Genomic DNA, 15,967 nt, shown 5'->3' on the forward strand with positions numbered 1-15,967 from the left:
GATTCGTTTTACCTGGATATAATACTTGAAATTTTTGCTGAATATCACATTGTTGAAGTCGCACGTGTAGTCCAGCATGAGCGATTTCATCGCCAAGGTTTCGTTTAATTCGCTTAGAGTGGAATTCGGATCCAGTTCGGGTTTGCAGGTCATACAGGTCCAGTCGGGCGTTGATGCGACATCCGTTATTTTGATTAAGTGACGCACTCCGGGTGAATTTTCGGTTGTTCCAATCGCGTAGCTAGAAAGTTAAATTGTGTGGAGTTTGATTAATAAAAATGACTGCGACGCAGTCAAGTCAATGGGTGAAGGAAATGGCTAAGGCGCAGCTCCATTGTGGCCTTCCTAAAAATATTCTCTTTCTTGGACCCAATAATAAATATATCTACATTATTTTTAGATTAACGGTTTAATGTATAATCCATCAATCAACGTACACCTATATAGTAACCTAATCGTGTTGACCTTGACATATGTACGCTCATTTATTATCAGAATATGGATCGTGATAATATTGGCACATGTAATAGTTGAGCTAATTTATTGGAAATTTATTTTGCTAACATTCATTAGTAAATTTTGACGTGGACAAATCATCTAAGTAATTGAATATTTGTATTGGCTGCTTTATCAACACATATCTTTTTAAAATTACTTTAGTATTTTAATTTCAATGTTTCTTCATTGTACTGCAAAAGAAAATTATTGAAAATTAATAAATACTGAAAATATTTATTAATTTACAATCTTTAAGCGGGTGAAAATTGGAGAGAACTTTATCAAAAAATCCTAAAAATAAAAATTAATCAACAAATTAAAAATATTTATTAATTTAAAACTTTTATATATTAATTTACAGTTCCAGGTGGTTGAAAACTGTAAAGAAATACAGATTCAAAATTGTAAAGAAATTGACAGAAATTTTTGAAAACTAAGAACAATTAATATATTGAAAGTATTTATAAATTTACAAATTTTTGGTGGTTGAAAATGTAAAGAAAACTAGAAATAATTAAATTATTGGAAATATCTATAATTTACAATTTTTAGAAGACTGGAAATTGTAAAGAAACTGACACAAACATTTTGAAAACTAAGAATAATTAATATATTTAAACTATTTATTAATTTACAACTTTTTGGTGGTTGAAATGTAAAAAAAACTATAAATAATTAAATTATTGGAAATATTTATTAATTTACAATTTTTAGAAGACTGAAAATTGTAAAGAAATTGGCATAAACATTTTGAAAACTAAGAATAATTAATGTATTTATTTATTTGCAATTGTTTGTTGGTTGAAAATGTAAAGAAAACTAGAAATAATTAAATTATTGGAAATATTTATTAATTTATAATCTTTAGATGACTGAAAATTGTAAAGAAACTGACAGAATATATATATATATATATATATATATATATATATATTGAAAGTATTTATTAATTTACAAAGTTTTGGTGATTGTAAACTTTAAAGAAACTAATTAAAATTATTAAGAACAAAAAATAATTAAAATATTGGATATATTTATAAATTAATAACTTTTAGATGAATTGTGAAGAAATTGACAGACACATTTTGAAAACTAAGAACTATTAATATATTGAAAATATTTATTAATTTACAAATATTTGGTGATTGTAAACAGTAAAGAAACTAATTTAAAATACTGAAAACAAGAAATAACTAGATAAATGGAAATATTATTAATTAATAATTTTTAAATGACTGAAAATTGTACAGATACATCTTGAAAACAAAGAACTATTAATATATTGAAGGTATTTATTAATTTACAAAAATTTTGGTGGTTAAAAATGTAAAAAAAATAATGAAGAATACTGAAGACAAAAAATAATGAAATTATTAGAAATATTTATTAATTTACACTGAAAATTTGACTGAAAATTGTAAAGAATTAAAAAGAAATTTTTAATAAAATAAAACGTTACAACTGTAATAAAAATCTCAAAAATTAAAAAAATAACTTTAATGAAAAACTGATCTTCTTCAGAATTAAAAATAAATAATTCATTGAAAATTGCATAAAACGATAAATTTTAGGATGTTAGAATTTGTTCAAAATAATGTAAAATCGCCCGTTCACAATTTAATTTTTTACAAGGCTACATTGTTGACTGAATTTCTTTCAATAGAAATTGCATCGTATCAGCATCTTATGGAGCGCGAAGAAGACGCCATAAAATTTTATTGTGACAGCGAAGGACAAATTCCGTATCGATACGGACAGGAAGCATGCAAAATAAAACATTTCATCCGTACAAAGGAAACGTCATATACAGTTTTAATATTTCGCCCGTGACAATGTTGTGGAACAACACATCGCAACAGTTTTCCCGTTTCCGAATGAAGAGATAAAAACGGAGAGCGGAAGTAGTAAAATCAAAGTAGACAGCGGAATTGGAAAGTTTGCAAATTAAATTCACTGCGAGACAGCCGTATACAATGCGAAACTAGAGAATTCCCCTTTGAAATGCGCCGAATTAAATGGAAGTAATTTGGATAGAGCAAACGATGTAATTATGTTACTTGAAAATAGAAACAAAAGCTATTGGCATCGGTTCCATCAAGAGTTTTGTCTTTAACAAGTTAAAATCATTTAGATAAGCTGACTCTCCAAATGACCAGGCAAAAACCATCAGTTGAGCAAATCAATGACATAACATTTGAATAAAATATAAATTATTTAAATTATAGTTACAAACATTAGAGTCTATCTAAAGTTGTGCCTTTAACAAGACAAAATCTTTGAGTTCAGTTGACTGATCAAATGTCTTTTTAATTATCAGTTAATTGAGTGACCATTGACAAGTAGGTTAAAATTACAAACTTATAATTATGTCACTTAAAAATAGAAACAAAAACGGATCGCATTGGTTCTATCTAGAGTTGTGTCTTTGACAGGGCAAAATCTTTGAAGTCAGTTGACTGATCAAATGTCTTTTTAAATATACGTTAATTGAGCAGACTATTGACAAGAAGGTTAAAGTTACAAACTTGTAATTATGTTACTTGAAAATAGAAACAAAAATGGATTGCGTCGGTTCTATCTAGAGTTGAGCCTTTGACAGGGCAAAATCTTTGAAGTCAGTTGACCGATCAAATGTCTTTTTAATTACCCGTTAATTGAGCAGACCATTGACAAGAAGGTTAAAGTTACATACTTATAATTATGTTACTTGAAAATAGAAACAAAAACGGATTGCATCGGTTCTATCTAGAGTTGACCCTTTGACAGGTCAAAATCTTTGAGGTCAGTTGATCTATCAAATGTCTTTTTAATTACCCGTTAATTGAGCAGACCATTGAGAAGAAGGTTAAAATTACAAACTTATAATTATGTCACTTGAAAATAGAAACAAAAACGGATTGCATCGGTTCTATCTAGAGTTGTCCCTTTAACAAAAGAAAATCTTTGAGGTCAGTTGACTGATCAAATGTCTTTTTAAACATCCGTTAATTGAGCTGATAATTGATAAGATAGTTAAAGTTACAAACTTATAATTATGTCACTTAAAGATAGAAACAAAAACAAATTGTACCGGTTCTATCTATAATTGTATCTTTGACAGGTCAAAATCATTGAGGCCAGTGTACTGACCAAATACCTTCTTAAATATGCGTCAATTGAGCAAACCAAAGACAAAGAGATTAAAGTTATAAACTTATAATAATGTGACTTGAAAATAGAAATAATCGGTTCTTTCTAGAGTTGTGTCTTTGACAGGTCAATCAGTTGACTATTCAAACTGCTGTTTGTTCCTTTTTAATGAAGTAGATCTGAGTGTAATTAAGACCTGACAAATAATAAAGATTGTTTTATGAAGAAGAAGAAGTCTCTTTAACTCGTTTCTTTTCTGTAAAAAATGATTTTCTTATATATTAACCATGGCATAACCTCAGTTCCATCAAAGGTTCATAAAATTGTAAATTGGTTGCACAACGAAAACAGATTTTGCAGTTAAAAAAAGGTATTTCCCTTCCATTGCAGCTTTAGTTGCCCTTTTTTAGCTCAAAATACAAATACCACTGCCAATAGAGATGATAAAATTCAAAACAAAAACCGATTTATATCGTCAAACTTTAACCGTTCCATTAGACCGGAGCGGAACGCTTACCTCACGGCAAAATTAAAAATTCAATTATTCCATGATTTTTAATTCACCGAGCGTACATACTTTTCGAATAAACTTTCTCTACGGTGGTACGAAAGGCGCTTTCGGATCTCGTTCGATTGTCCGCGCGCCGTCGAATAAAACATCTCGATGTGCGAAACAAAAGAGACGCAAAAACGCGCCGCGCCGGGCCAGAATATGAAGCGATGTCGTGGCGTGGTGATGGGGCTCGTAAATTTTGCGTCACGTATCAAAAATTCATCGGATCGATACGCGTCGTTCGTTCGAATCGGGCGAATGCGAAATATGCGTCTTACATGTCTTGGTTTTCCTCGTCCCAAGCCAGGATGCGGACCAGTTCGAAGGCTCCGTGAGTCAACGGTCGGACCTTGTTGTTGTGCAGCTCGCAGGCGTGCATGTAATGTCCGTTGTCGCCGTCCTTAACCGGCAATCGGACTATGGCTTTTGTCCCGTTCTCGTTGAAGACTGGATGGAAGATCGGCTCCGTCCAACCGATATGCTCGGCCTCTATGTGGAACTACAACAACAAGAAAATCCAATTATAGGATTTGAGAAATTCAATGCAGCTAGTCGTATGAAAGAACATGATCTTTTCATAAAAGATTTATTAATTAATTCTTTTAATAGTTTCAGAATACTTATGAACAGGGTTTCTGAGAAATGTTGCTGTTTCCAGGAACTTTCTTTGTCCTTATCTATTACTTTGAACCTGTTTCTTAGTATTTTCTGGTATTCTTCTTAGATAAGTAAGGAGGAATACTATAACAGGAGTAACATTTTGAAGGAAACATACATAGAACAAAATCCATCTGAGTTTAGTTAACCAAATACATGATCTTTTTATTAAAGATTTATTAACTAATATTTTAAATAATTTCATAATACTGATGCACAGTGTGTCTGAGAAGTCTTGATGTCTCCAGAAACTTCTTTTTGTCCTTATCTATCACTGTGGTCCTGTTCCTTAGTATTTTCAGGTATTCTTCCTAGATAAGTAAGGAGGAATACTATTATAGGAGAAACATTCTGAAGGAAACATACATAGAACATGAGTTTAGTTAACCAAGCACATGATCTTTTTATAAAAGATTTATTAATCAATTTTTTAAATAGTTACAGAATATTGATACACAAGGTCTCTGAGAATTTTTGATGTCTCTAGGAACTTTCTTTTGTCCTTATCATAACTTTGGCTCTGTTCCTTAGTATCTTGTGGTATTCTTCTAAGATAAGTAAGAAGGAATACTATTACAAGAGAAAAAATCTGAAAGCAACATACACAGACAAAATCCATCTGAGTTTAGTTAACCAAGTACATGATCTTTTTATAAAAGATTTATTAATTAATTTTTTTAAATAATTTCATAATACTGATGCACAGTATGTCTGAGAAGTCTTGATGTCTCCAGAAACTTTATTTTGTCCTTATCTATCACTTTGCCCTGTTTAGTATTTTCTGGTATTCTTCCTAGACAAGTAAGGAGGAATACTATTACAGGAGAAACATTCTGAAGGAAACATACATAGAACAAAATCCATCTGAGTTTAGCTAACAAAGCACATGATCTTTTTCTAACAGATTTATTAATTAATTTTTTAAACAGTTTCAGAATATTGATGCACAAGGTTTCTGAGAACTTTTAATGTCTCCAGGAACTTTGTATTGTCCATCACTTTGGCTCTGTTCCTTAATATTTTGTGGTAATCTTCTAAGATAAGTAAGAACGTATACTATTAAAAGAGAACAATTCTGAAAGCAACATACACAAAACAAAATCCATCTGAGTTTAGTTAACCAAGTACATGATCTTTTTATAAAAGATTTATTAATTATTTTTTTTTAAATAATTTCATAATACTGATGCACAGTATCTCTGAGAAGTCTTGAGGTCTCCGGAAACTTTCCTTTGTCCTTATCTATCACTGTGGCCCTGTTCTTTAGTGTTTTCTGGTATTCTTCCTAGATAAGTAAGGGGGAATACTATAACAGGAGAAAAATTCTGAAAGTAACATATACAGAACAAAATCCATCTGAGTGTAGTTAACCAAGTGTATGATCTTTTTATAAAAGATTTATTAATTAATATTTTAAATAATTTCAGAATATTGATGTACAAGGTTTCTGAGAACTTTTGATATCTCCAGGAACTTTCTGTTGTCCTTATCATCACTTTGGCCCTGTTCCTTACAGGATAAATAATCTGGAAGCAACATACATGAAACAAAATCCATCAGAGTTTAGAGAACTAAGTATATGATCTTTTTATAAAAGATTTACTCATTATTTTTTTAAATAATTTCATAATACTGATGTACAGTATCTCTGAGAAGTCTTGATGTCTCCAGAAACTTTCTTTTGTCCTTATCTATCACTTTGACCCTGTTCCTTAGTATTTTCTGGTATTCTTCTTAGATAAGTAAGGAGGAATACTATTACATAGAGAAACATTCTGAAGGAAACATACATAAAACAAAATCCACTTGGTTAACTGATCTCAGATGGATTTTGTATTTTTATAAAAAGTTCATGTACTTACATGAAAATATGTCATGTTTTACAATAGAAAAAAATGTTTGTTAAAATCAAAAATACATATTTTATGGAGGTGTTCCCTTTTCAAATGAAATGGAAATGATTTGATATATAACACAGTAGAAATGTTCTAATCAAAGACACTTTTCAATTACAAAACTTGTTTATAAATTTAAAACAAACTAATTATTACTCAGATTGCATTGTATTAGATTATTTTGATCTTATTAGACGTTTTTAAAATAATTAAAAATTGTCAGGAGGGTCAGCGACCCCGTATATTAAATACATATATAAAATAATATATTGGTACAAAGTATTCATAAGGAAATATATTTTATAAAGTATTTATAAAGAGAAAAATAGTTAATAAATAATAAAATTGTAAAATTATTTCAATATTATAAATAAAACTAACTTACCATAAATAGGTTAAACGTGTGTCGTTTACGGGAACCACAAGAATGAGCGTTCTGCAGACGCGTCCGCGGTTTTTATTTGATTTTTCGCCCAATTTTCGCATATTATTTAATTGTTTGGACCACGTAAATATGTCTTGAGGTGTTTATGTTTCCTCTAAGTGTGTAGTTAACACTCAGGAGTATGTAAAATCATTCGAAACAACAGGTATGATCCGTTGGTATTTTTTATTAGGTTAGGATACGTATTTTGAGTCACAGTGATACTATTATTATTATTATTTTACTAAACAACAATTACCTTTTGTCCCTTACTTCTTGTTTCAAATATAAATAAATAATATAAAAATAATAAATTAAAGTTCACCACGAATTTGTTATAATGACAATTGTCAGTCCACATATATTTGATAATAAACTGTAACTTTGAATTAATTTGAACAAAACATTGTACCAAAATGTTATATTATATTTTGGAATATAATTTTAGATGTATATAAATAAATTAAATAGTTCAACCGTCTGCTGTGTGGTGTCGGCACCAGGAATCACAACAAATCGCATTCTGCATTTCTATTGGTCGACAGTGACCAATCGCAGTTTTAAAGGATGCTAGTAAGACGCGTCCGTTGTTTTTAGTTTGTTTCTCGTTAATTTACACGGATTTTTTAATTGCGTTGATTGTATAAATGTGCCGTGCGGTGTTTCATACTCCCTCTGATTGATTTGTGTGATATTAACGGAGGATTTTGATGAAAACTCTAAAAAATAGGTACACAAATATATTTTTTATTATTAAGTTGGCTGTGAATGGCTAATGGATAGATATGTTGACTGCTTTCCGAATGAGACAAATTTTCACATATTATTTTTAATTGTGTTGATTGCTTAAGTATGCCGCGTGATGTTTCGCGTTATTTCCAATGATTCCAATGCAGGATTTAAACCTATTTTATTGAATTTATTACGAATTTTATTTTGACACACATTAACATTATTAGTAAAACTCCTTCTAAGTATCAAAACTTCAACATATATAAAATAAAAATTAAACACTTACGTTAGCCATAATTTTTTAATGACGGATAATGAAAAATGCTCAAATTACATTTAATAATAATATATATATAAACAGAAGTTTTAAATGAACACGAAATAATGGATGTACTAAAATATTATATTACATTTTAAAACATAGTCTTTATGAGTACAAAATATAAAATAAATACGAATAAATTAAATAGGTCAACCGCCGTTCGTTTCCAGGAATCACAAGAGTTCGCGTCCCGCATTTCTATTGGTCGACGCTAAACAAATGCAATTTTAACAGATTTCGATGCTAGTAAGACGCGTCTGAGGTTTTTACATAGTTTTTCGTCAATTTTCACGGGATTTTTAAATTCTCTCGATTAAAAAAGTGGGTCGTGTAGTGTTTCGTACTTCCTCTTATTGATTTGTGTGATTTTAACGCGGGATTTTGATGGAAACCTATCGAAAATGTGGGTACGTAAATACATTTTTTTTAGTTGGCTATGAATTGTTAATGGCGGATTGGCCGCTTTTCGAAAAGGATAAGTTTTCTTAAAATGTTTTTGTTTTTTTGTAATTGTAATATTGTATTATTGTAAGTATGTTGCGTGATGTTTTGCGTTATCTCCACAGATTTGTGTGATCTTAAGGCAGGATTGAAACCTATTTGAAATTTAGGTAACAAAATTTGAACGGATTTTAATGGAACTAAGACGCGTGCATTGTTTTTACACAGAATTTTATAAATATTCACGGATTTTTTAATTTTATTGATCCAACAATTGTGTCGTATGTCGTTTTATACTTCCTCTGATTGATATATATGTTTTTTACGCAGGATTTTGATGACAACCAACCCAAATTACAGGTAGGTCTGCACACATGTTTAAAGTTGGCTATGAATTTCTAATGGCGGATGGATTTCGTTGACTGCTTTTAGAATACAAGAGGATAAGTTTTTTTTAAACTATTCAGGTCTTTTTTTTGTAAATTTTCATAGATTATTTTAATTGTATTTATTGCTTAAATATTTCGTCTGATTTTTCTGAATTTAGCGCATTTTGATGGAAACCTGTACAAAATTAAAGGTACCTAAGCACACGTTTTTAAAGTTGGCTATGAATTTTTAATGTGCGGATACATTTCGTTGACAGTTACTCAAACAAGACAAATTTTATCAGAATAGTTTTTTACATTATATATTATGAATTTTATTTTGACACACATCAATATTATTAGATTATATTAAACAAAACAAAATATTTAAATCCATTTTGAAAGTATTAAAACTTATATTCAATGAGTAAATTAAAAAAATAAAATTGTTAATAAATTTGTAATGGCAGATAATGAAAAATTCTCAAATTATAATGAATAAAATTAAACATTTTTTTATTGTTTAACTATGTAATGGTTAAATTTGTAAAGGGTAAATTAACTAATTTTCAATATACATACATTTTTGAACATTATAACCAATATAAAAATTATTTAAATTTTAAAAAAGTTGCTCTACTTTGTGCCAATACTGTATGTTTTTTAATCCTATTTATTAAAATAGTATTTCAACGTACTTTAAATTTACTTCTTTCTAACGCGGACCACTTCTTTTATAAGATTAAATTTTTCATCAATAAATAAAATTTTTACCAAAAACCAATCAAACTTAAAATATCAAAACTGTTTTTCCATTTGTACCATCTTACTTGAAGTATTTTTTTAAATAGAGGTTTCCCCAAAATTCGACTTATCGAAAGTTGAACCAAATATTTAGTTATTATGATATTCGAGTAATCGAAGTTCGAGTTATCAAGTAAAAAATACACATAATTCAGCCTAGATACCATTGCCGACCAATTTACTTCGAGTTCTTAAAAATAAATACAAATAAAATATATAGGTCCATCGACTATTGTTTCAAGGAATAATAAGAACCCTTAGAGTCTGCAGTTTTATTGGTGCATAAATGCAATTTTAAACTGATTTTAATGAGAATAAGTCGGCTCCTCGATTTTTACTGCGTTTTTCGCCAATTTCCGTGGATTTTTCATTGTATTTATTGTATAAATGTAGCTTGTGGCGTCGTATACTTCCTCTGGTGATTTCTATCACAGTATTTTGGGATAAGACAAGTTTTTTTTTTAAATATTGACGTTTTCCCATGAATTTTTACAAATTCTATTAATTGCATTAATTGTTAAAATATGTCGTGTGGTCTCTCACTTTGTTTGATTTTCAGCAATACCAACTAATAATTATTTTTTGTAAGCCCATTGTTTAAACATCAAACCTCCAATAAATAAAATAAAAATAAAAATGCCGTGTAACACGGCAAACTTTCAAATTATATTCACAATATAAAATGTTTGAACAGAAACTAAATTAACATGAACTAATGGATGCATCAAAATGTTAGATTATATTTGAAAATGTAATTTTCCTAGGCATAATTAAAAGTAATTCAAAATAAATTAAATAGGTCAATCGTGTGTCGCTTCCAGGAATCACAACAATCAGTTTTCTGCATTTCCATTGGTCGGCGATGACCAAATGCAATTTTAGCGGGTTTTAATGAAAACAAGACGCCATAGTGGCTTTTACCCGGTTGTTTGTCAATTTTCACCAATGTTTTTTTGTGTTTGTTTGTATCTGTCGGGTGTTATCTCTGACTTTTTTTTGTTTGATGTTGAATAATTACATATGATACAAAAGAGTCATAATTCAACATTATATTTTAAGTTTAAATAAAAATTTCAACGGTAAAAATAAAACATCAATATTTTTAATTAATTAACAATAGACATAAATCAAAATATTTATAGAATATTGTATTTTGTAGCTTTAATGTCAATTATAACAATGTTGTTTTTCAAAGACTCAAATAAACACCTTCTTAATCAAGAAAAAATGTATATTTTATCATAATAGAAAACGTGTACAAATACAAATGTGTCACAGAAATTTAATTACACATTAATTACGTTAAAAATATGTATGGAATCCCACAAATGGCAAAATTTCCCTATATATTTTGTGTAATGTTTTACACAATTATTTACGTATATTGCTAATTAAAACTTTTCCCCTCATTTAAAATATTTTCATAAATTTGTTCTAAAGATTTTCATCATTTTTTCTTAGCTGTCACATTAATACCCAAAAGTCGCAAGGGAATATTAATTAAATGGAAAACTCAAATAAATCATTTTCAAGAAAATGTCCGAAAATTGTAAGGGGAGCTATGTTAATAACCAAATTCTGAAACGTAAATTTAATTGGAATATTAATAAAGTTAATAATTTCATTTCATAATTTTATGGATATGTTAATATTAATGTACAATATATGTTGTAAAATGTCCGAAAATTGTAAGAGGAGCTAATAACTAAATTATGAAGCGTAAATTTAATTGGAATATTAATAAAGTTGATAATTTCATTTCATAATTTTATGGATATGTTTATATTAATGTACAATATATGTTACGATTAGAACTATTACTTGGTTAATTTATAGACTAATTGTGTAGCATATAAACTATCCAACTAAACATTTGATATATATATTGATAGAAAATTATCGTCAACTTAAATAACTATGAAAATTGGCTGGTTTATATGCTATTCAGTTAGTTTTCAAATTGAACAAAATTTATTGTACAAACCACAAAGAAGTATACAAGGTGTTTTTGGCTCGTAAACTATTCAGAGTAGTCGGATAAATTGTCAACTTAATATTCCTAGTAATACTTAATAACCAACTCCTTGGTTATTATACCGGGTGTCAACGAATCCATTAGACAAGGCATAACTTTTAGGACACTCGGTATATCAAAATGAAATCTGGTATAAGTAAATGGTATGGAGAGAGGAGAATTTTCGCCTAATTTTTACTTTTCAGTCACTTCCGGTTTCTCTAGAAATGGTTCCATTTTCGAATTTTTAAATGGATATTTTTACCTTTATGGATTTCTCAGACAATTCTCGATCATAAAAAAATACACCTACTTAATATTTTTAGAGGTTTTGGGCAAATATAATAATAATAATAAATTAAATTATTATTAAGCGAAATACTAGTTAATAAATGGCTCTAAAAAATTATATTGGTGTAATTTCTTTTCAGTGTCGAAAAATATGCAAAAATTCTACCTATACCAGATCTCATTTTGATATACCGAGTGTTCTAGCAGTTATGCCTTGTCTATTGAATTTGTTGACATTTGGTGTAAATTAATCCTCTGGTTAATTTTTTACTGTTGTGTCTTGTGAAATTTGTTATTAAAAATTACTTTTGGATGTTTACGAGCAATTTTTATATATGTTATTTTGTCAAACAAAAAGTATTTGTATGTAACTTGTTTTTTTTTGAGTATTTATTTTTAAGAAGTAACATTGTACATAAAAATAAAGTTTTTTTCCAAGAATTATTTTACTTTCCTGAACTAAATTAACCTAAGAGGATAGGTTAGTTTACATACTAACTAAGGAGTTCGTTATTATGTATTACAAGGGATCTTCAGTTCAGACTTTATACAACTATTCTGGGTAGTCAATAAACTAGCCAAAAACCCCAGTTAATTTGTGTACTTTTTGTGGTTTATACTTTAGCGATAAATCTTCAATAGTTTCCAAACTGGATACAAACAGACCAATTTTCGTAGTTATTTTAATGATATGATGATAATTTTCCATCGAAATAATCCAATATGTGGATAGTTTATGTACTATGCAACCAGTTTATAAAGTAGCTAAGTAAACACTTTAATCGTAACATATACATATTTATATTTTATATAATAACACTAACACTATAAATATTTCTGGTAATATGTTACAGTATAGTAATAAGGATTGAGATTGGGAGACGAAAGAGTCTAATAATTATTGTCGTTATTTTTTTGGGTCCTTGGAGAACGTGGACATAGGCCGAACCGCAGGACTATTGGTTTTTATTAAGCCGCCCCATATTTGTTTGGACAGCCACGACATAACAATTTGTGTTACTTGGTAATATCTTGTTAGCAGCACTAATGATTGCGATCGCGTTTCAATAAATCGAACCTTCGCATTAACGTCACTTGCCTCCTGACCGGCACGGCGAGCCAGGACAAAGTCCACGGTCCGTGGGACTCATCTGAAATTAATTGGGGGGTTGATATTCGAACGGATCTACTCGTAAATCAATTGGTAACCGACAAAAGTTTTATGGGTCAAATAATTGGACGGTGGCAATGGAACACGGGACAACGGGACACGAACTATAATTTATCGGACACTCGTTACCGATGTTTGTTCGGCCATAATTCTTTCGGGGTCCGTGTGTTTTCGGTTTTGTTAATTCAATTCGGTGTGTGGACCGTGATGCCAAATAAAATTTTATCACAGTCAACATATACATGTGTCAAGCTTAATCCGGTGACGATTTTATTATGTAGCCAAATTGTGTTCGATATTCGCGAAACTGAAAGATTTTTACGTAATAAATTTGCTTTGAAACATTTTAGTACATTTTATTATTGTTGACGGTCGAGTATGGTTTATTTATGGGGGCTACATCATTTTCAGCAATAAAACGTATGTAAAGATTTACGAGATGCATACCGAGTTTTTAGTGGTAAAATTTAAATGGTCATAAATAACTGAAATGCAGGAAAAATGTTGCATCGAATAGCATTAAAATGTTCCGAATCGGAACTACATTAATGCATTAATTTAGGCGGATTGCCTGGCGGGAAATTGAATACACCGATAATCTGCATTTGGTTTGATAACTGTGATGTATCACGAAATCCAATCGGACTTAACTTGCATTTCGATGTTTTCAATTTATGCATATAATTCGATTATTTATTAATACGATGTGGCATATTTTCGACGAGTTTCGTCCGCCGGAAACCGGAAAAAGAATGCGACGCGATGGTAACGGTTATGTATGGAATTATTTACTCACATCGGTGCAATTGTAGGCGTTTTGGGAACGACATGTGACAATCACGTAGGTATTTTGAAGCCTGTTCAGCCATATAACCGCAACGTTGTTTTCCCCGTTGAAACTGGCGCTGGTCACATAACTCCCTGGTTCAACACTGTTTGTCGGCTTCAGTTCGAACGGAAACAAGTACTTTGGCATCGTCAGATTCACTATCCAAACTGACACGTCGGGGTTCGGCGACTCCACCTGGGAACAATGCATTTTGCACGTCACTCCACAAATTTTGTGTCCCATAAAATAGAAATAATGTAAATCAAATTGGATGAAAATTTTATTTTAATATCATTTTGTATGTCAAGAAAGTGTTGATAAACCTTTCACAAATTTATTTTTTTAAAGAAGTTTGAATTATTTTCTCTACATCTTTTGCTTGGCACTTGAAACGATATTTTTAATCTATTTTTTATCAGTAACAATTTTTAAATTTGGTGTAATCAAATATTTTTTTAATTTCAATTGTTTAATATTCTTTTAGTTGTTAAAAAATGACATCTCCCTAAAATTTATATATTATATTATATTAAAAATTAATTGTTAGGTCACTTAATAATCATTTTTCTAGTATGGTAATTTTACGTATAAATAAATCGATCTACGGTTAAATTTATTCTTACAATCAATTTTTGATTAAGAATTTATTTTATGACTTCTATAATTAATTTTAATTCTTATTTTAAAAATAACCTTAAATTAAAAAGATATTTAACAACAGAAGTTGGTTTCAATTATGATTTACAAATCAAAATTACAAAACTTTTTTAAAATATGGTGAATGCTCCATGAATAGTCTCAATATATATAAAAAAGGGAGTAAAAATACTTTTATTATAATTTTTTTTATTATTTCTGAAAAATACAGAAAAAACGCAAGTTTTTAAAGTTCTAGAGAGTTCTTTGATTAGTCTTTTAAAAAAGTTTTAACTCCAAAATTCAAAATTTTATTTAAAAATTTTGGGTGAGTGGTCAGCATCTTGAAAGTAAAAGAAAAATAAAAGATATAAGAGATATAAGATAAAAGATATTACTAAACTAAAATTGAAAGTAAGAATACTTAATTCTTTTTTAATTATATATTTCTGAAAAGTTTCAAAAAATTTGGTATTATCAGATCCTTAAAGGTACTTAACTTAAATATATTTTATATAAAATTTTGTGAATATCCTATGATTTTTAAAAGTATACAGGGTACAACTTATTCGAAAATTTTAACCACGTGCTCACTTTTACATAAGAAGTCCATTAAAAAAAAAACGAGATAAAAAATAATTCAATCTATCTGTAAAAGCTGTTCGAAATTGTTCCCATTGATTTTAATTCAAGGTTTGGCCCGCCGAATCCAATTTTAGCACCTCGTTCTTTTTAACCTTCTATACAGGATGTTTCGCAACTTTTTCAACAAATTTTCACCACATATTCACTGCTGCATAATGAGTCGATTTATCATATTTTTTTTTTAATGGATTTTTTATGTAACAGTGAGTATGTGGTTAAAATCCTTCGGATAAGTTGTGAAACTTGTATATTATAATGTTCTAAAAGAAAAATTGAAATTTTAACTGCAAAATTGAATGTAAAAATACTAATTTATTATTTTTTTTAAACTTATTTCTGAAAAAAACGATTTATTTCAATAATTTCAAAAAATCTGGTGGATATAAAATGAAAAATAAAAGTTTTAATTACAAAATTAAGAGTACAAACGCCGGAAAAAACGAAATTTAACTGTATATGAAAACCATTTTATGTCAAAATTTTCAAAAAGTTTGGTGAATATCTTATTATCAAATTTTTAAAAGTATAAACTATGAAAAAATGAATTTTAACTGCTAA

The 15,967-nt window shown here is 29.0% G+C and overlaps 1 protein-coding gene across 1 annotated transcript in view; it reads right to left on the reverse strand.

The window, feature by feature from the left end:
* The window catches only part of LOC109609633 (inactive dipeptidyl peptidase 10), a 187,205-nt gene that overhangs the window by 3,628 nt on the left and 167,610 nt on the right, over positions 1 to 15,967 (reverse strand). The window contains exons 7-9 of the mRNA XM_049961319.1: positions 14,096 to 14,323; positions 4,459 to 4,679; positions 13 to 241 (exon numbers count right to left, since the gene is read on the reverse strand). Coding sequence (XP_049817276.1) covers positions 13 to 241; positions 4,459 to 4,679; positions 14,096 to 14,323 — 678 coding nt within the window. The remainder of the gene's footprint in view (positions 1 to 12; positions 242 to 4,458; positions 4,680 to 14,095; positions 14,324 to 15,967) is intronic.

This window comes from Aethina tumida, chromosome 1 (assembly GCF_024364675.1).
Source record: "Aethina tumida isolate Nest 87 chromosome 1, icAetTumi1.1, whole genome shotgun sequence".
NCBI classification, from domain to species: Eukaryota; Metazoa; Arthropoda; class Insecta; order Coleoptera; family Nitidulidae; genus Aethina; species Aethina tumida.